The sequence below is a fragment of the Botrytis byssoidea genome (genome assembly GCF_014898295.1).
Source record: "Botrytis byssoidea strain MUCL 94 chromosome Unknown BBYS_013, whole genome shotgun sequence".
Classification (NCBI taxonomy): Eukaryota; Fungi; Ascomycota; class Leotiomycetes; order Helotiales; family Sclerotiniaceae; genus Botrytis; species Botrytis byssoidea.
The window spans coordinates 1,033,557-1,054,458 of record NW_024065854.1 but is presented as its reverse complement, the minus strand read 5'-3'; the positions used below and the strand labels follow the sequence as shown (position 1 = coordinate 1,054,458).

General features: G+C 42.7%; 8 protein-coding genes across 8 annotated transcripts; 5 read left to right on the top strand and 3 right to left on the bottom strand.

The window, feature by feature from the left end:
- Positions 1–1,817: 1,817 nt before the first annotated feature.
- EAE97_007111 (uncharacterized protein) lies at positions 1,818–3,897 on the top strand (the record flags this gene model as incomplete). Its single annotated transcript, XM_038877625.1, has 4 exons — positions 1,818–2,043; positions 2,442–2,521; positions 2,677–3,547; positions 3,609–3,897. The coding sequence occupies exons 2-4, from the start codon at positions 2,470–2,472 to the stop codon at positions 3,895–3,897; spliced, it is 1,212 nt and encodes a 403-aa protein (XP_038731815.1). The 5' UTR covers positions 1,818–2,043; positions 2,442–2,469.
- Positions 3,898–6,090: 2,193 nt separating this feature from the next.
- EAE97_007110 (uncharacterized protein) lies at positions 6,091–7,632 on the bottom strand (the record flags this gene model as incomplete). Its single annotated transcript, XM_038877624.1, has 1 exon — positions 6,091–7,632. The coding sequence occupies one exon, from the start codon at positions 7,630–7,632 to the stop codon at positions 6,091–6,093; it is 1,542 nt and encodes a 513-aa protein (XP_038731814.1).
- A 441-nt stretch (positions 7,633–8,073) lies between these two features.
- Positions 8,074–9,776, top strand: EAE97_007109 (uncharacterized protein; the record flags this gene model as incomplete). The annotated part of the gene is made up of 5 exons (XM_038877623.1): positions 8,074–8,236; positions 8,300–8,761; positions 8,814–9,490; positions 9,541–9,630; positions 9,681–9,776. 5 exons carry the CDS (start codon positions 8,074–8,076, stop codon positions 9,774–9,776), a joined length of 1,488 nt encoding a protein of 495 aa, XP_038731813.1.
- An 867-nt stretch (positions 9,777–10,643) lies between these two features.
- Positions 10,644–11,856, top strand: EAE97_007108 (uncharacterized protein; the record flags this gene model as incomplete). Its single annotated transcript, XM_038877622.1, has 3 exons — positions 10,644–11,286; positions 11,353–11,633; positions 11,698–11,856. The coding sequence occupies 3 exons, from the start codon at positions 10,644–10,646 to the stop codon at positions 11,854–11,856; spliced, it is 1,083 nt and encodes a 360-aa protein (XP_038731812.1).
- An 822-nt stretch (positions 11,857–12,678) lies between these two features.
- On the top strand, positions 12,679–13,955 carry EAE97_007107 (uncharacterized protein; the record flags this gene model as incomplete). Its single annotated transcript, XM_038877621.1, has 4 exons — positions 12,679–13,179; positions 13,234–13,384; positions 13,450–13,730; positions 13,821–13,955. The coding sequence occupies 4 exons, from the start codon at positions 12,679–12,681 to the stop codon at positions 13,953–13,955; spliced, it is 1,068 nt and encodes a 355-aa protein (XP_038731811.1).
- Positions 13,956–14,881: 926 nt separating this feature from the next.
- EAE97_007106 (uncharacterized protein) lies at positions 14,882–16,713 on the bottom strand (the record flags this gene model as incomplete). Its single annotated transcript, XM_038877620.1, has 6 exons — positions 14,882–14,920; positions 14,978–15,231; positions 15,298–16,326; positions 16,374–16,431; positions 16,526–16,546; positions 16,600–16,713. 6 exons carry the CDS (start codon positions 16,711–16,713, stop codon positions 14,882–14,884), a joined length of 1,515 nt encoding a protein of 504 aa, XP_038731810.1.
- Positions 16,714–17,413: 700 nt separating this feature from the next.
- EAE97_007105 (uncharacterized protein) lies at positions 17,414–18,600 on the top strand (the record flags this gene model as incomplete). The annotated part of the gene is made up of 3 exons (XM_038877619.1): positions 17,414–17,602; positions 17,653–17,738; positions 17,790–18,600. The coding sequence occupies 3 exons, from the start codon at positions 17,414–17,416 to the stop codon at positions 18,598–18,600; spliced, it is 1,086 nt and encodes a 361-aa protein (XP_038731809.1).
- Positions 18,601–18,933: 333 nt separating this feature from the next.
- On the bottom strand, positions 18,934–19,936 carry EAE97_007104 (uncharacterized protein; the record flags this gene model as incomplete). The annotated part of the gene is made up of 2 exons (XM_038877618.1): positions 18,934–19,805; positions 19,870–19,936. The coding sequence occupies 2 exons, from the start codon at positions 19,934–19,936 to the stop codon at positions 18,934–18,936; spliced, it is 939 nt and encodes a 312-aa protein (XP_038731808.1).
- Positions 19,937–20,902: the final 966 nt, after the last annotated feature.

Here is a 20,902-nt window from a genome sequence, read left to right as displayed (position 1 = left end):
CAGGGGTAATCTTTGGACTGCTTGAAATCTTGGACTAACGTTGAACACTCGGACTACGATGCATCAGAATGATTACGAGATGCTTGTCACTTGCAGAAAAAATAAAATGGCAAAGGATATCTAACTTGATTGAGATGATTGTAATTTTCATAATTCATAGAGTAGGATTGGATTGTGGGTAAACAATTCGATTGTTCAAGATGGAGTTTGGCCACGGATAGAAATGAATCGTAATGTTTTATCCGTCGAATATACATTGTAGTGAGTGTAGTATGGGTATGAAGGAGGTCATGATAGCAAGAGGTATATGTAGTTGACTAATTACCCAGTACTTAGTATATAAAATCCATAAACTCTGAAGCATTCAAGCGTTATAGAAAAGCTATTTATATGATTATTACAAGACAAGCAGTATCAAATTGACGATAGAAGCTTCCTTTAAGAGAAGCTGAGTAAAGTTAAGATTCCTACCGGTAGACGTTAGAAACTCCTCTGGTATGAAATACTAGGTAAGACTACCGGTTGGCACCCAAAGGATATCGTATCTATTGTAATCATCACTAAGAATCAATCTCAAACCACCAGGCCAGCGATCAATCAATCCATTGAAACGCCTTATCCAAGTTATTTTGGATGAATGATGAACGATGAATGACGAATGATGAAGCGTCTTCACAGTACATGAGAAATTCGTACTGTACAACGAATCCAAGATCCACTAGTGACTGATATACCTACCTAGTATACACTTCCGCAGCCAGTAATATTATGAATCTTATGATGTTGTATGGTGTAGTGCATCTTCCAAGAGTCGTCTCTGTGCCGAACCCGTACGTCGTACTATGAAAAGGAAGCGATTCTCAAGCCATTCGTTGGAACTTGGAATGATTCTTAACAATCCTAGAGACCTTCGATACTCCTCTCCTCTCTCCTATCACTCGGTGCTTTTTCCACTCACTTGTAATCATCGTGATAACAAGATAACAAGATAACAGGATAACATCGGATCCAGAGCAGAAGATATTCATTTGATCTTGAGATTCAATAGTGGAAGAAACGTGCTGTGAACCTACATACATAGTATGTATACCTATTACCTATGCACTTTGAACAAGGTCAACAACAAGCTTTTCCATGATGTACTGGTCAGTTGTAACTGGATGTAGTATGTATGTAGTAGGTATGATTGTGATGTGCTGATATTCATCCACCTCTTCATTTCCGAGTATCCATAAAATGTAGATTTGTACTTACCTAGGTAAGGGTCGTTGGCATGGGAAATGGGAAATGGACCAGGAGGTATTCACATTTTATTGTATTATTAGATACGTAGTACTAGGTAGATATCATATTCGGATGAAGAATGACCTAATGAAGGCTCAGATGATGAGTAATATTACCCAGAAGAAACTAGTGTCCTTGATCCTTTTTATATACCCGCGGTGCACCGACCCGTATCGTACCTGGATAGCTTTTACCAACTAAAGGAAACTAAAACAAGCAAGAGCTTTTGCCTAATCGGGTAAGAGATAAACAATATTGATCATACCAAGCTTTCATATGGGCCAATCACTTCTCACTTGGCCTCTTTTAACTTTCGTAACCTTTTCAAACTTCACTTTAATTCACTAGGAACTCACAACTAAACAAACCTCTCGTACTAGGATCCTCCCCTTTTTTATTACTGACTAGGGATGTTGACCACTTCCGGCCGCCCTTCCAACTTTCCTCCTTCCCTCAAATAGAATTTCATCTGACTTGATTTCATTTCCTACGCCTGTAACCTTTTTGAAGAAAAAGCCACCCACTTCTTTTTTTGAAACGGATCTCCTCCCTCTCTCTCTCTTTGAAAAAGTTCATATCGTCGTCTTCTTTCCAATTGCTTTCTTCATTACTGTCGTTAAGATTCTATCACTCACTCACTTACTTACATTAATAATATTCGAATCACACTCAACAATCAAAAACGAACAGAAGGATCTATCTACACATAACCATCGAAAAGAGAAAGAGTAATTTCATCAACAACATCAAATCCAAAGGGTGAGTCGATTTCTTGAAAGCTTTCTATCATCATCATCATCATCATCATCTCCTTCCTCTTGAATGAATGAATGAATGAATGAATGAATGAGTGAATATACATTCTCTTCAAGTCATTCCGATCATCAGTCAATCAACCAATCCATCAATTCAATTCCTTCCTCCGTCACATCTCTCGTGTGTTTGATTGTTTGATTCCTTCCTTCCCTTCCTTGAAGAAGTTGGTTCTTGCATTTGCAACTCGCTTTCACATTTCTCGGACCACCCTCTTCAGGAATTCTGATCATTAGCCACTTCGTCCTCCATCAAACAATCTTCCAACTTCACCGCAAATTTATTCATCTTCGACCAACACTTTTTGCATTCTTCTTACAATAATTGAACTAACAATTGCAAAGTCACTGTAGAAGCTACTTCAAATCAATCATGTTCTCCAAGGCCCTTCTTCCGGCTCTCGCAGTCGTCGGCACTGTATCTGGTAAGTTTTCAATTTTTCATCAATCAATTCAGAGGTTGGATACTGTGGAGCAATGCGTACCAGGAGAGTGATCAATTCGATCTATGGTACCTCGTGTGAACAGGAGAATAGTCAATCAAATTAACACAAGTACTAACTGGCATTTCTCTATTTAGCTGCTACAACCGCCTCCGTTTGCTCTCAAGCAACTGCCACCATCAACAGTGCTGCTGATGCTACCGCTTTGGCTGATTGCACAACCATCTCTGGTGACGTTGTTGTCAGTACTACCGCATCTGGTACCATTCAACTCAATGGACCAAAACATATCGAAGGTAGCTTGATGGTCGAGAACAACGGAGCCATTACTTCCCTTTCAAGTACTTCTCTTACCACCATCGACAAGACTTTCGGCTTGAGCAATTTGACTCTCTTGTCCACCCTTCAATTCTCCGTCCTTGACACCGTTGGAACGATCAACTGGGCTGCTCTTCCAGCTCTCCCAGCTCTCACTTTCGCCAATGCCGTTAGCACTGCCAAGAGTGTCACCATTACCAACACCTTCTTGAGCACCCTCGATGGTATCAACTTGAACACCGTCGACACCTTGAACATCAACAACAACAACCGTCTCAAGACCTTCAGCACCCAAGTTGGAAATGTCACCACTCTTCTCAACATTGATTCCAACGGAAAGAACTTGGATGTCAGCTTCCCTAACTTGATCTGGGCCGCCAACATGACCTTCCGTAACGTCTCCAGTGTCAGCATTCCATCTTTGGCCGTTGTCAACGGATCCCTCGGTTTCTACGAGAACTACTTCACCAGTCTCAATGCACCAAACTTGACATCTGTCGGTAACACTGCTAACGGACAAGGTGGATTGGCTTTCGTTGCTAACCCATCCCTCGCCAACATCACCATCCCTATGCTCGAGACCGTTGGAGGTGCTTTCCAAATTGCCAACAACTCTGCTCTTGATGCTATCAACTTCCCAGCGTTGACTCAAGTTGGAGGTGCTATTGATTTCTCCGGAAACTTCACCACGTAAGTTCTTTCATGACGGAAACTCGTATTTTGAGAATTAGCTAACATATTTATTTTTCAGCCCTGAATTACCAAAGCTCAACGACGTTAAGGGTGGTTTCAACATGCAATCCACCACCTCCATCGACTGCAGTGGATTCAAGTCTGAGCACGACAGCGGTAACATCCAAGGTACCTACACTTGCAAGACTACCGCCAATGCTCAATCCGGAACCGGAACCGGAAGTGGAACCAGCTCTTCCTCAAGTGCCTCTGCTTCTTCTAGCAAGGGTGCTGCTGTCTCTTACGGTGTCAATGAGGCAGTTATGGGTGCCTCCGTCATCGGAGGTTTCTTGAGCATGTTGTTGTAAATCATTGGGACGTCGGCGTTTTTCCTTTAATTATCACATTAGACCTAATATGCCACGTTCTCTCTGTTTTACATGACTTTTCATAAGCTTTTGAGCGGTTTTCACCTTCATCAGGATGATTAGGGGCGTGTGCTTTGCATATCCATTGCTGTCAAGGTTGCTCTGCTTGTGCACCTGTTACATTGATGGTATACAGAAAATTCCATGAAGTTATTTAAGGGAAGGGTGGGAAACATTAAGCTTTTGAGAAGAGAGAATCCGAAATTGTACATTTGAATATTGTTTCCCTGGAATCGAGAAGTGCAGAGAATAATAATGAATCTCTTTTAAACCATAATATCATAATGTCTGTCTTTATTTGTTACATGCCCATGTGTGTTCTCGACTTTGCCAAGTTTTGATGTGATTCAATGAATCGGTAATTGTAAGATCTACTGTGTAGTGTATCATGTAGTTGATTAGAATGCGGGTCGTCTCGATCCTTGAGTTGATTAGTGTGGGTCTTGAAATAAATGTCACTACTGTTGTATGTGTGTGAGTATGTCATTGGAGGATATTGTGGTGTGAGTGTGTCATTGGAGATTGATGTTGAGATTGATGATCTTGGTATGTTGAGTCATTTGTCTTATGTTTCATGTTTACATGTTTACATGTTTTAGATTTTGTTTTTTGTTTTTTCTTCTCTACTCTCTCTAGGGAGATTGGGAGAGGGACTGGAGTGGAGCGGATTGGATAGGGCTGGATTGATGGGTTGATGGGTAGGGACTGGGGTAGAGATTGGATGGGTGGTGATGGAGAGGGGTGGTGATGGAGAGGAGTGGTGATGGAGAGGGGTGATGGAAAATGATTGGTAGGTGGTTAGTTAGTTGGGTGAGCTGAGCTGATTTAATCTGATTTAGTTTGATCCGAGCTGATCTGATCGTGTCTGGTCGGGTGTGCTATATTGTTTTTAGGGGGAGGGGGATGAGGAAGGAGAGGATGAGATATACTGGTTGATAGGCAGTAAGGTTGAAGAGGTGAGTAGAGAGAGGTGAGTACTTTTATCACTACTGCATGGAAGGAAGGGGGTAAAGTAATTGTGGGTGTCGATGGATGGATCGGTGGATTTGAAAGGAATATGAGCGTATACAAGATGAGATGAGATGAGATGAGATGGAGTGAGATGGAATGCGATGGAATGCGATGTAGTGTATGTAGCATACATGTATATATATATATACGATACAATACCAGGTAAAGTATGAAAAAGAGAACGAAAGAAAGAAAGACAATTATATGAGCTGAAGAGTCCTTGTAGTTAGGAGACTAGACTGTGGTTGTAGTCTGTTGTGAGGTATGGTGAGTGAGATGAGGTGAGGTAGGATGAGTACTATGAGATGAGGTGAGATGCGCGGGTTAAAATGAGAGGGAATGTGATTGAATGTGATGTGATGATGTACAAAACGCTTACCTATCTACCTAGGTAGGTATACAAAATACAGAATACAGAATCCTTAGATAGGTAACTACTTACCTAGTAATCAGTCAACCTGATCTATAAATAGTACATAAAGATACAGATAGGTAGACAGGTAGATACATAAACAGGTATGTAAGTGAGAAATTTATATACCTATTTATTAGATAGATACCTAGTTAGATACCTAGTTAGATGGATTACATTATATTAGATTATTTTGTATAACAAATAAAATACAATAAGATAGATAGAATGAAAGTATGAACGATCGAAGCCAGATGAGAAGTGGAAGTTGGAAGATGGAAGATGGAAGGCTATGACTTGAATCGAGATCTCAGTATGGGATTCAATATATCTATAATGGGATGGGTAGAATGGATGAATATGCAGCAATCTACCTACGTCAGAGCGGATCTTGGGATTGTAGTGACGCGCATATCAAATAGATGAAGGGGATGGGATGCGTAGAAGGAAAAAGAGATGAATGTGATGTCATATATAGGGGAAAGACGCACTCTAGTGTACTCTCTGGCAGATAGCTATCCATCATCTACTATATCAGAGAAGTGCGAATTTCTAGAAAATTTTCATTGAATTCTAACTCAAAAAACATGCTCTAAAATCAATACAAAAGTATACGTATAAACGAAAATCAAAATTTGTAGTACATCTAGGAATATATCTACACAAAGATATCATCCCCTTAAAAGTATTGAAAAGGTAGCTAGCTTCCTCTACAATTTAGCCTTGGGTTGCTTAAGCATAGTATCTGCCACTATTCTCCTTTGAATCTTCCCTGTAGCTGTCTTTGGCATAACATCAGAAAAGTATACCTGTTTTGGCACCTTGAACTTGGCCACTTTATCCGCAACCCATTGCTTCAACTCTGAGGCGGTCAATTTTTGATCTGGCTTCAATACAATAGCAACGCCAACATCTTGACCATACATTTCATCGGGTATAGCAAAGCTGACAGCTTCGGAAACAGCAGGGTGACGGGCTAGAACATTGTCTAGTTCAATAGGAGAGATTTTCTCGCCTCCTTTATTGATAAGTTCCTTAATGCGACCAGTGATAAACACATATCTATCTTTATCCATTTTCCCTTGATCACCAGTTCTGAAAAATCCTTCTTTGGTAAAGGACTCCTTGTTGGCTTTCTCATTATTGAGATAACCTTTCGTAACGTTCTCGCCGCGAATAGAAATCTCTCCTTCAGAGCCAATTGGAACTTCTTTACCTTCGCCATCGAGAATTCTTACTTCAACTCCTTGACCAATTCCTACAGAACCAGGTTGACGTTTTCCCGGTGGAAGAGGATTGGATGTCATTTGATGGGATGCTTCTGTCATGGCGTAGGCTTCAAGGACAGGAGCATTGTATGTTTCTTCCAGGGCGTGGAAAGTGGTTGGAGAAAGAGGGGAAGAACATGATCGGATGAATCGAATATTGGGCTTGGTTGCGGGTGGTGGGTTCTTCAAGAGAATTTGATGGATGGTTGGAACAGCAGTATACCAATTTGCTTTGTGTGTAATGAAATCGGTCCAAAATTCTGAAGCAGAGAACTTAGGAGGGACGATGACAGAACCCCCGGACATTAATGGAGCTAGGAAACCCGCTAAAAGTCCATGAACGTGAAATAGAGGCATAACAAGCATGGTACGATCTGCAGGAGTAAGCTCGTATGTAGCTTGTATGTTTTTCATAGTTGTAGTGAGGTTCCTGTGTGTCAATGGCACAGCTTTTGGTCTTCCTGTCGTTCCACTGGTATGTAAAACTAAAGCAACATCATCTGGTTGTGCCTGCTCAACCTTTTGATTTCCATTCCCCTTCAGTTTTCCCTCATCCTTAACATCCAACACAACCTCACTGCCATTCCAGTAACATTCTGCGATAGCCGCATTATATTTTCTTGCAGCCCTCACCGCAGGTCCATCTTTCTGAAACGAATCTTTGGGAACAAGAGCAACTGCCGAGCTCAAATCATCAATATAGAATTCGAATTCTTCTTGCTTGTATGCGGAGTTGAGAGGTGCAGCAATTCCCCTTTGCCATGATGCTGCTAAGAAGGCAATAATGAATTCATAGGTATTTGGTAGAGCAATTGATACTGCAGCTTGTGGTGTAACACCAAGCTTGGCGAGCTTCTTTTGAAATGAGGATATCTCGGCGGTGAGTTGTTTATAGGTAATCGTAAGAGGTTGCTTTCCTGGGACAATAATTGCTGTGGTAGTATTGCCAGTGGAGAAGGAATTGGCGAGGGTAATAGCAGACATCTTGGCCTGCGTGGGTTCGTAGACGATGGTTGGTTGAGACGACGATAATCGTTGTACTGTACAAGGTTTGAAATAGAGCCAAGATCAGAATGTAACTTGAAGAATCCGAAGAATTAACGAATAAGGTATAAAATCATTCAAATATCGTCCTTTGGTTTAAGTTAGGATGGAAGAGAAACTTGATTGTCACGTATGAGATTAATATGAACCATTCCCAGACTTTCTAAGCTTTCCGAGCTCGCAAAGGTTCCGCGCCTCTCCTGAACTTCTTATCCACGGCGTCCTTCCCTTATCGGAAAGAAGCTCCTCGTCACCTGACTTTGGTGACATCTACTAGGTACAGCCTTATGCGCCAGGCTGTGGTTTTGCAAACAACTGAAATTCAACATTCAACGGTCTCTCCATCTGATTACTTTTCTTTTGCGTGATTAATATATCGATATGTCTAATCCTCCCAATGCTACTCCTGCACGGAATGGGCTCTCTCTCTATGCAAACTTGTTAGATCCATCATCGAGTGATACGCCTGGCTCCATTACCAAAGCACCTGTTGTTTTCAATTCAGTGGAAGATGAAGCTTCTAAGAAACCCCAAATTGATGCTGGTATGATATGAATGATTTGAATTCAATCTATGTTTTTGCACAGCTCACTCAATATTTGAATAGCTGCCCTGAGATTTCAACCCACGAGGAGACCACAGCTTTCTCAAAAGCCAAAAGCGAAACCATCATTCCCAAAAGCTGCCATTGCCAGTCTGAATACCAACGAACCGAGCAATGTAGCCGTCGCGAAGCCTGCCGCATCAAATGCTGCCAAGCCTGCTTCTAAGAGCACCTTGGCCGATTGGGCCGCTGACGATGATGACGTAAATGGATTCTATGTTGGAGAGAAAAGGCAAAGAGGTGGAAGGAAACGAAGGAAGAAGAATAGGGAAGAGCAAGCCGTCGCGCAGGATTGGGACGATATTTACGACCCTTCACGGCCAAACAACTACGAGGAATATAAGAATAGTGATGAGAAGGTTCGAGAAGTGCGAGAGTGGAAGGATAGACTTTATGCTCATAGAATGGCGCGAAAGACATCAAGTGATAGTGACGACGAGGAATCATACCGTCCGAAGATTGGTAGTAAGCGATCCCTTTTTTGCTTCTTTTTCCTCATGGAACTGATGATTTGCAGAACAATTTGCCCCGCCTCCGAATTATTCATTTGCTCCACCCCCAATTGATTCTCCTCCCAAGAATCGTTCCAAGTCCCCACAAAGTGACTTTTATAGTCCTACTCTTGGAGCAGAGTCTAATCCACCTCCTCCACCTCCCGAAGATCAGCCATTACCCCCACCAGTACCATCAGTGGAGGCTATTTCCAGAGCACCAGTGCGATATAATCTACCGCCGGCGCCAAGTGATCTTCCAGCTTCGGAAGCAGAACTAGATAAAGCTCTTGCAGACGAAGTAGACGGGGAAGCTGAGGGAGAAGCTGATGAGAATGCGCAAAAATCACTTCGTCCGGGTCAAAAAGGGTTTGCAGAGCGTCTAATGTCTAAATATGGCTGGAGCAAAGGTTCAGGACTGGGGGCCGATGGTTCTGGTATGATTACACCTCTTCAGGTCAAACTTGACAAACGGAAAAAGAAGTCCGATGCAGAAGGCGGCGGGTTTCGCGATGCGGGGGGCAGAGGAAAGATCATTGGTGGTAAGAAGGTTGTTAAGGAGGAGGAAACAGGCAGATTCGGACCGATGTCAGAAGTCATTGTGCTGCGTGGAATGGTAGATAACATGGATTTAGATGAGGAAGTAGAAGGTTCAGGGGATGGGGGTCTGATGCAGGAAATTGGGGATGAATGTGGTGAAAAGGTATGTTCGATTGTGGCAATGGCTGAAAACATCCCGCTAAGAAGCTTTAGTATGGACGGGTTGAACGAGTCTATATCGATAGGCAAAGTGCCCCAGCAAAAGTCTTCGTCAAATTCACTAATCAGTTGTCAGCTCTGAGGGTACGTAACTCAATTGCCACTCTTTTATTGACTGTAGCTAATCTAGATAGGCTGTTAATGCGCTCGAGGGGCGTATATTCAACGGGAATACCATATCAGCTTTGTTTTATGATACCGAAACTTTTGAGAAGGGTATCTATGAATAGATAATTAAATTTTGTCCACAAATCAATCATTTTCGCAGTACTGTTTTGTCTTGTTGTGCATTATTGCCTGATTGTTGCGCAAATATATCCATGGGTAGTCCCGTTGCATATCATCTCGGCTTCGATCTTATCACATTTTTCTCATCTTACATATTCATTTATCGGAAGAACATGGTCGCCCGGATAAGCGTCCTTGGCGATCGACCTCCAGCTGGTAAAATCACGAGTGATGTAACGTGGCTTCGGGATAAATTTTCAAGAGAAGACCAATATCAACAACACCTTCGTCAATCTGCAGCTAGACCCCGAGATGAGTACTACTGCCCAGTCGGAGTTTATTCCTATAGTCTCAATCTCTAGTCTGTTATGTCATCGAATTTTTTGATATTGTTTTAGTACTTCGGTTAAGTTACATGATATGTGCTGCCCCTTTCAATCTGAATTACCAAGAAGAATGAACGGAGTACATTAAGAATAGAAAATCAATATTCCATTGTACATGGAACAGACTGGAGGGCTTGAGATGAAACTTTCCTAAACCTCCAATGATTTCTCGATTTGATCATAGTCTTGGCGCTCCAGCGCCTCGTAATTATGATTGCTATTGTGTTCCACAGGTGTAGCAATTCCATAGCTCACATCCCAGCCTTTGTTGCACCATATATCTTATGCAGCTTCTCCCCAAAAAGGTTAGGAGCACGAAAGGCCAACCTCAAAAGTTGTAACCTTTTGATATATCTAGTTCCACTATTTTGGAATCGACATCCTTTACAAGTTTTATTGAAGAGCATTCTCTTGTTCGTCAACAGTTTGCCGCTATCAAGTCTCGAAAGTTCATACGCAATTGGTACTATTCATTTTCCCAAAATGTCGAATTTCACCGACACTTCAACCTTTTCCCCATCGCCATCTTGTGCGTTACACCCTCGTTCACCTCTGCTGTCTGGGATTTCTGATCACACTTTGGGTGTAATTCTACCCACATTTGTTTACATTATCGGGAGTTTAGTCTTTTACATCGTCAATGAGCTTGAGTTGTTCAGCAACTATCGTATCCACCCACCGAAGGAGGAACTACATCGAAACCGCGTATCAAGGTTGGGATGTCTTCTTGTTGTCGTTCGTTATCATGTTATACAGATCGTGATAGGAATACTTCTCACCTACAGCAACGGGCCGGAGCTTGTGGAAATTGGGGGTTGTGAAACATATCAGTGGGTGCGACGGGTTAGAAAATGTCTTACAGCCATCCCATGGGCATTGACATTGCTCGGTCTAGATACTCAAGAACTTATGTCGAAATTCAGTAAAACACCGTTGCTGTCACATATTTCGGCGAACAGTCCTGAGATATTATCAAGCCCTACTTTCACTGCCGTGGAGTGGAACTTGGCCCGTATCATAGTTTCTTTTGCGATTCCAGCGATACAGTTCTTCGTGTATCTCGCAGTTGTCGATACATGGATCTATTTCATACATCGTCTCTGTCATATCAACAAGACTCTTTATCGTATGTACAGGATCTCCTTTCTGCAAATCCATTCACTCGAGCTTGTCTAATTGAAAACCTTTTTAGGGATTGTACATGCTCAGCATCATCAACTTTACGTTCCTTATGCTTACGGTGCTGTATACGCCCATTGGCTTGAAACTCTCTTCATAGATATCTTGAGCTTTACCTTAGCAAACGCCATTTCAGGAATTTCAGTTCGTCAAGGAATGATTGTGACATCGCTAGCGACGTTAAAGACCATCAGTGATCATTGCAACTTTGTATTTCCATGGGATCCTTTCGGGTACATCAATGGAAATAATGCAGCATTTCACGATTTGCACCATCAAAGTTGGGGTCTCAAGGTCAGTGAAATCTCGGGTCTTAAGACAATTTTGTTTCTGGAGGTACTAACACGAGTCTACCTAGTACAACTATTCTACATACACCGTGTTTTGGGATAAATTCTTCGGGACCGAATGGACTGATACTACAGGGGCGGACATGCGTTACGCTCGAACTCGCGACTTAGTTAAAGCCCGCAGGGAGATAGACGAGGTGACAACCGTGCACCCGAAAGTGTTGTAGAGGAGATTTAGAATATCTACCTCCGGAGATAAAGCATCCTGTGCCTCGGTGTCGGAAATACATATGGAGGGGTTACCTATGATTTGTAGCCAATGTGCCCAGCAGTTCAGATTGCAATTTAATTTGAATTCGTCGGATTTTGAATCTTGGAGGACGCTTCAGTCATTCTGATAAAGTTGTTATCTTAGATAGATAATGATCAAAAGTGTTTCAGCTTTGAAATTCATACAGTGATCAGGATGATTTTAATGTCTAATAGTTCTTGCTTGCGTCCGGACTACCGAAAACACTGCACACAATATCCATGACTTCTATTGACTTGTATCTTGCCCTTCTACTGATAGACTACTATACTAGTTTTATCGAGCACGGAAAATATACCCGTCTTATTTAGGCATAGCGCTGGGTTGTCACACCTAATTAGCTTTACCAATTGTGTGTCGCGTTACCATCGTCGTGTCGGTTAATGACCCCTTGACAATCGTAACCTGATATTCGTAAACAATATTCTTGAATGTCATGAGCAATGCAGCCACAAATAAGCCGATACAGCTGAATCATACAGGTGCATACTCTGAGCGCCACCATGGATCTTCTCTTGTCGACGTAACTTAAGTATGCATGGCTACAAATCGGGACAAAATTAAATGCACTTATCATGGGTGTGCTATGAATACAGCCGAGTAAAAAAAACTACATGGGTATGGCTCACTGAGCATTTCTGCTATAAAATAGTATTTCAGTTTGAGTTTCTTGAAGTCTCCAGTAAACTTCTCCAGCGTTGAAGCTTTTCTCACATCGTTGGTACAGCTATCACTCAGCATGGATACTCCAATGGCCAATACCTCTTCATTCACCCCCACCTATACGGTGTCATCTCCTCACCTTTATCCTCGCCCGCCTATGTCCTCCCACATCTCAGACTTCCACCTTACCCTCCTACTTCCCGTTTTAACATACTGGCTCACTGCTCTCTTCTGGTCTATCATCTCATATTATGATATTTGGTCTAGCTACCGCATTCATACACCGGCCGAAATCGAAAGTCGTAACGGTGTCACAATCCCCCAAGTCTTGCGCTCTATTCTCGGACAGCAGCTATTTCAGACGGCATGGGGATTGTTCCTAGGCTATTGTGTTCTTGGAACTGAAGATATGGTAGGGTCAGAGGATTACGATATTGCTGTGTGGGCGGAGAGGGTTGTGAAAGGATATTCCTGGATACAGTGGAGCTTGAGGATGAGCATGATGGGCTTGGGATTGGATCTTGCGAATTCCAAAGGGTCTTTGCATCTTCCGGTCCGTGTCAATATCACTACGTCTGTAAGTCAACTCACCCGGCTTTAGTATCTTCGACAAAGACTAATGTGTGAAAAGGATGGAAGAATCATTGCATGGGAAATAATAGTCGCGCAAGTGATATATTGGCTTCTTGCGCCCGCAGCTCGATTCGCGATTTGTATCTTCATCAGCGACTCATGGCAATATTTTGGACATCGTGCCTTTCATGAAAATAGATGGCTATACCGTATGTATCATATTATTATCTCTCTGCAATCTTTCTCAAATCGCTAATCCGTTCCGGCTCATCAGGAAATGTCCACTCTCTACACCACCGCGTTAATGCACCTTACGCATTCGCCGCATTTTACAATACTCTTACCGAATCATTTATCATGGATACCTGTGGAATCAGCGTCGCGTTTTACTTTTCCGGACTTCACATGCGTGAGGCTTTGATATTCTCTATCGTCAGCGTGTTGAAAGGCGTCGATGATCACTGTGGATACAGACTCCCATGGAATCCCATCCAATGGTTGGGCGAACAAGACACCTCGTTTCATGATATCCATCACCAGACTTGGGGTGCTACTGTAAGTTGCTGATTGTCTCCTGTAACTCCTTTGATGATGAATTGGACTTAGACTTGGAAACTCAACACTGACTATTGATTCAATGAATAGACAAACTTTTCGCAGGTTTACACAACATTCTGGGATCATGTTTTGGGAACGATATCTAGAAAGACTCCGGAGGAGATAGAGGAGCTTTACAAGAAGGGAAGAGAGAATGCGGAAAAGGCTAAGAAAGTCAATTGATGGTTACGAATAAAGAAGAATGGTGCGGGACGGACATAGAACGCCGATTATGATGAGATGGTGGTTGAGGATTGATGATGGAAAAAGTTGATGGCATGCAAACAAAGTCAATGGGTGTGCTTGAGTGGGGTATTTTCCTTGTGTCTAATTTATGGTGATATTTTATATTTCAATTTTTTTGTACCAAATATGGGTCATGGAATGTTTCTCTCTTGTACTGTTCAGCTTAGTCTGCCAAAAGCAGAATAAAAGTCTTATTATTAATCATATTACTTTAATCTTGATTACTCCCCAAGATATCGTCAGAATTTTTGATTCGGTCGTTCAAATGCTTGTTCTCATCTTATGTGCGCTGTACGTGTTACAATGACTTGTAGCTGAAGTCGGATTTTGAAACTACTGGTATGCTATTAAATCTCTCAGTGCCATCCCAAAAATATGACGTATTGTGAAGAAAAAAATGTTGGCAATGAGGAAACGTTAATGAGACATGGCGTTGCCACATTCCCATTTGTGATCTAATGGATTTTACATTAGATTAAGGGTACATTTCACAAGTACACATGTTTTACCTGTCTCACTCTGTAACCTGTAGTATATTCGCACAAGTACCGACAGTGTGGATGTGAAGTACAACATTTCTTACACAACAGACGTATTTTTAATTAGATAGTGAAATTACATTTAGAACTTTTGATGTTTCTCGCACAAAGCTAGCCATTCAAAGAAAACTTAGATACATGTATGCAACGAACAACGAAAACAAGCGACAAAGAGATGCGTATTGTAGATATATCAGGCCGGAGAGAAAAAGTAGGAAATTTCCATTTAAAAAGCAACTTGTTTGACACATTGATAATGCCAAATATTCACCAAAGCGAGTGGTTGTTATCTTCAGTTTATGCCAGGCTCACAGTTCTAACTTTCTACTGTTCTCGAAATAGATAGCCTCCAGTGAAAAACAGCTTTCGTATATATAATTAGCGAGACTCTCTGGAACAATTGAACAGAAATGTACTTACACATGGAATCGCTCCAGTTAGAGAGAAAATACCCATAGCTAAAGTCATAGCCTTCCAGCCAAATTGTGTAATTAGCGCACCAGCGAATACTGGACCAAATATGGTAGCGGCTGCCATGGAGCAATTGAAAAGAGCATATGCCTGAGCATAAGCTCCACCAGGACCAAATTTTCCTGGATTTGCGATCTCGATTTCTCCAACTACTAGAGACAAATCTGCGGCAACAGGTGCTACGATAAGAATAAGAGTACACCCTAGAGATCCAGATTTAGTAAGCGAACATAACCATTGTGAGAAGATAGGAGTTGAATGATTCATACCGCAGATAAACAATAAGACGCACAACAGAACCTTTTGCTCATCTGTATCATTATCGACAAGTCGTAGAAGTATCAGTGGCACTGCTGTGAGAGTACATCCAGCAACAGCGATCCAACGAGGACCTAGACGATCAGATAATGCACCGACCAGTGGACCTCCAAGCCCCGGGATAGCTATACACAAAAATATGAGACCAGCGGCAAGAGAACTCCAATGAAAGGTCTCTTTGACAAACAATGCGAGAACACTGTCAAAAGTGGCGAGAATAGAAACGTTAACAAATATACCGTATATGGCGGCAACAACTCTCGCCGAACCGAGCAAGGTAATGACTGGTGGAAGACTCCAACCTTTAGATTCTTGTTTTCTGTTTTGCTTTCTATTTGGAAGGAGAGCGCTAGATTCGTCATAGTTAGGTATCCCAAATCCAGGAGGGGTAGAATTTGCGGTGTTGGAAGACTGTTCCCAGCTATCGATGCTCTCCGAAGTATTGCTTTGAACCTCATGTTCTGCAGTAGAGGTGGGAAAGGTTCCGTTGCCTTCAACTGTTGGCACATTGACACTCTTGCCGAGGTATTTTTCGGCTGTCCGTTTCTCGATCATAAACATACGCAGTATGATATCGATGACGATGAGTCCAGCAGCCATACTAAACACAGCCATATAGCCGGCCTTGTCATAAACAATACCTCCAAGCAGAGGACTGATTATGAGGCCAACACTGGAACATGACAAAGCTGTGCCCATCCACTGTCCAATATTTTCACTTCCAACGGTGTCAACTAGTAGAGCGAGTCCAACGGTGTATACGATTGCAGCCGAAAATCCTTGGAACATTCTGCTAACGACAAGAAGCCATGCCTTCTTTGCAAACCCAAACAGTAGAGTTGCAGCCGCGAGGATGAATAAGCCAGCAAAGTAGGTGATAGATCTATCGGCAGTATGGTCCGCGAGCCATCCGCAAATTGGAGATCCGACTACAATAGCGGCACCGAAGACCGCGAATATGAATGATGTCCACCATTGCACTGTCTTCAATCAGCGAATGATCAAGTCTCGAAGTTTTCATACATACCTTCTTCTTCCGGCACGCCCGATCGTTCTTGTAGACTGAATGGAAGAACGGGGACTACCTATTCATTGTCAGTAACACTTGATATAGGTTTGGCTGCTCATCTTGTAGCATTATCTTTATGAACGGTATAAAAGATGAAACAGGGTGCTTACAACACCATAGAGGAAAGCATCCTAAGTCACGTTAGATATCAAAGACAGTACGGATCATCATTTGAAAGGCTTACTGTGAATATGGCGCAGCACACTGTGGTAAGAATAAACCAATCAGAGGATCGATATTCAAGAAGCCATGGAACCTTCTGAGGCTTTGAGCTTGCACTCTCGATATCGGCTGTCATCTTCAAAATTTTCCGGTTGTTTGATAATTTGATTCAGTATGAACAAAGACAGAGACAAGTTTTCGAATTCGAAAGTTGGCATCAATTTTTTCACAAGTAGAAATAGACACGTATGCACTAAACTTACATCATCTTCTCTACCCCTAAACAGATAATATTTTATTGCCAGGCCAATCATCTTGATTGCAGGCTCACGCCGAGGCTTCTGCCACTTAGTCCCCCCTCCATTGTACTTTTTTCAGCTTGTCCACTACTTCGGGTTGATGATTTAACGAAGTATATTATAATGAGACACTTGTCATCACTAAGCTATATCTGGTACAACCTTCTGACCCATTCGTATGGTCGGCGATAGAACCTATGGCTTGGTTGATGAATGATCGGCGGTCTCGCTGGGTTAAATGCAGGCGAGATTTTCTGGGACTCGCATACGATGTAGCTCACAACACCAAATAAACACAGTAAGTACAACAGAAAGGGCCGATGTGTTACCATACTAGCTTTGTGCAACCAGTCGAGTGGCGTACATGAGCCGCTTGGCACAAGTGACCAATGTGGGAACGCCGACATAATCGATATACCATTTAGAATATTGATACAGTATCACCATTTCTTGCTACCTATATACACAACCAAAATTCCACGATTGTCGAGTATCGCCCGTGAATATTACCTAAACGAAAGTACGCAAGTCATTAAGATGGGGGAACCAACGACCAACTCTGACATCACTTTCAAAGGATGGATGGGGCTTGACAAGAACGCTTTAATCGATGGGTTGAAGTTAGTTCCATTCGAGCCTAAGAAATGGGAAGAGACAGACATAGATGTCAAGATTACTCACTGCGGTCTCTGCGCAAGTGATTTGCATACTTTGCGAAGTGGATGGGTAAGAAATTCTATACCTTGTTTGATCTAGTCTGATATTATCTCGAGTAGTGGCCTACCAATTATCCTTGTTGTACCGGCCATGAAATTGTTGGAGAAGTAACCCGTGTCGGGAAAGCAGTTGAGCGAAATATTACGTTGGTACATCCTATAAGCACGTGAAATTATATCCATCTGACAGAGAACAGTATCGGCGATAGAGTAGGAATTGGCCCCATCATTTACGTTTGCGCCCAAAAGGATTGTACAGAGTGCAGCTCAGGCATGCCAAATTACTGTCCACGGAAAGTTGCTACATATGAAGGTTTTCTCCCCGATGGTAGCAAGACTTTCGGTGGTTTTGCAAATTATTGTAGAGTTCCGGGAATTGCCGCCATCCGTATTCCTCAAGCGCTGAGTAGCGTTGTGGCAGCTCCATTGCTCTGCGCCGGTAGTACCACGTTCGGTCCACTAGTGGAACGTCAAGGAAAAGGAAAACGAGTGGGAATAATTGGTGTTGGAGGTTTGGGCCATTTTGCTGTCATGTTCGCAAGGGCATTGGAATTTGAGCATGTTGTTGCGATTTCACGACGAGAGAGCAAACGCGATGATGCCATCAAGCTGGGTGCACATAACTACCTAGCTACCGAAGACGAGAAGGATTGGGCAGAGAAGTACGCAAAGTCACTTGATGTGATTGTTTGTACAGTATCATCCGCTGAGATGCCACTGAACAAATATCTGGGGTTACTCAGGACCGGAGGACATTTCTGTCAAGTTGGTTTGCCAGACGACTCCCTGCCGGCGTTCGACATATTTGGACTGGTCGAACGAAAGATCTCGATTCATTTCAATGATATACTCTCAACCAGGGGAACAGAAGACTTGTTAGAGTTTGTATTGAGAGAAAACCTTCAGCCATTGATTGAAGAACGAAAAATGAGTGATATAAACAACGTTTTGAAGGAGATGGAAGCTGGAAAAGCGAGGTATCGATATGTTTTGGTGAATGATGATTGAGCCAACTCAAAGAGCAAGCTCGATTAGATGGAACAATTTTCAGATTGATTCAAAAAATCAGATCAATTGGACATTTAGAAAAATTTCAATACGTGAAAAACGATCACTAGAAGGCGTGAAGTTGTAGTACCAGCTTCACCGCCTGGTTCTGCCATACAGTCAAGGCAAATCACGTGAATGTATTAACATCTCCCTCAGATCGCAAACCACTACTTTCAAAAAAATCGGATCATTGATAACACTTCAGAACTTCTCCAACCCTCTCAAATCAAGCCAAGGAAAACAAAAGAAAATATTGATGACCGTCACTATGATTAATAAAACAAACAAAGCTTAATTCCTAGCCTGAGCTCCCAATCCCTCAGCAGCTTCTTTGCACTTAATCAGAGCGCCCGCAACAACAGCTCTCACGTTGCCCTGTTCAAGCGCTAGTACACCCCTGATCGTTGAACCACCTGGAGTGGTAATATTCTCCTTCACAGAAGCTGGATGTTCTCCCGCCAACACCAACGCTGCACATCCTTTCATGGACTGTGCTGCCATGAGCGTAGCATCTTTTCTCGTGAGACCGAGTGTAACAGCGCCATCAATCAATGCGTCGAGGATGATTGCAAAGAATGCAGGAGTCGACGCACCCAATGCTGTGCAGGTATCGAAATTAGCAGCAGATATATGTTTAACCTTGCCAATTGATTCAAACAGCCAATCGATTGCAAGTAGATGATTAGCTAAAGTTGCCTCCGGGGTTTCGATGACGGTGATGGACTCGCGGACAAAGGAGGCAGTATTTGGCATTGCCCTAGCAATTGTAGCAGGATAATAACTCTTACCCCCTACAGATCGGAGTACGGATTCAATATCCAGAATCGTAACACCCGCAAGTAGACTAACGAGGACTTTGCCCTGTAATTGTGATCGGATAATGGTGGTGGCCAGACAACTTCGTAAGTCTCCGGGTTGGCAAGCTAATACTATCACATCGGCTTTGTCAAGAGGAGCACGCTGGTCGCCATGATAGATTGCTACCTCTGTGTCGTAAGCTACAAGGGAGAGTTCCAATCGTGCAGCAGAAGCAGCAGTGCGAACACAAGCCATGAATTTATTTGGTACATGGCGTTGGTTTGATACCGGACAAGCTGAGTTGGCTTTCTTGGTCTCTTCAATGTGCGTTAGTATCCCGCACAGTAGAGCAGTTCCAAGGCTTCCTAAAAGAAGTTAACTCTCGAATCTGACCTCAACGCCAATGGCTTTTTTAGAAGAGATCTGTACCACATCCTAGGATTGCTAGTGTCATCGATGCACCAGTCTCATTCGGAATTTTCTGCGATTCGGACATTTCTGAAGAATATTTTCATAACCCAAAAAAACTGATCAAGGTGCTCCCGTGTAAATTCGGAAATCTCGTTCCTAAATACCTTTCTTGTGCTTCGTGTCCCATTAAACTTAACCTTGCAGCTCATGTATCAGTCACTCAATTGGTACAAACCCTTGGACTCGAACAGAGAAGTGAGCATTCTATTAGTCTTAAATTGCTAGTGGTACGAGAAAAGTATGCTAGAATGATACCATAGCTGCAGACGGTGATGAGATGCTCCTGCAAACCTCCCTATTCTACATATTGTATTGGCTCTAATAACGGATGCTGTGCAAGTGCTCCGTCGTTGCCAATGTACACGATGACTTTTATCCGCAAAAATTCGGGCTGGTAGGTAGTACAAAGGGTAAAGGTGCAGCCGAAAGCCGAATGTGGCGTGTAGTACACAAGGTGGCTGGCTACCCGTATCACGATATCTCTCCGCGTTACCGAAAAGCCTCGATTTTAATTCCCTATGATTTCACGAATTTTGTAGCGGAGCATTTCGCTTGTTCCACGAGTCTCGTTCGACCTGAACATTTTCCGGCAGTAATCTATAATATATGACAGCAACGCGGAAGCAAGAGTGGCTTGTACCTTTTGTAGATAAAACGCCTTCGAGTCTAGTACTCTTTCAACCCGACGCTAGGAATCGTTACGCGTTTCCAGCATTACTCAAATATTTTAATAAATCCATCAATTTGAATGTAGGGATTCTAAAAATAAAGCATCTCTCAAGCATTAATTCACTGTCTCATTATTGATCTACCAATTGCACGAACACTCACATGCGAATTCACAAGCCCCCCGCCTCAGAATACAAACATTGCATACGCCCTCGAGCTATAGATTAGCGGGCTCGTCTATCTTCCCGAGTTCGCTCCACAGTACCTCCACCGATCCATCGTTAGCTGAGTCCGCATCGAGTCGGCGCTGTCGTGACGTAAC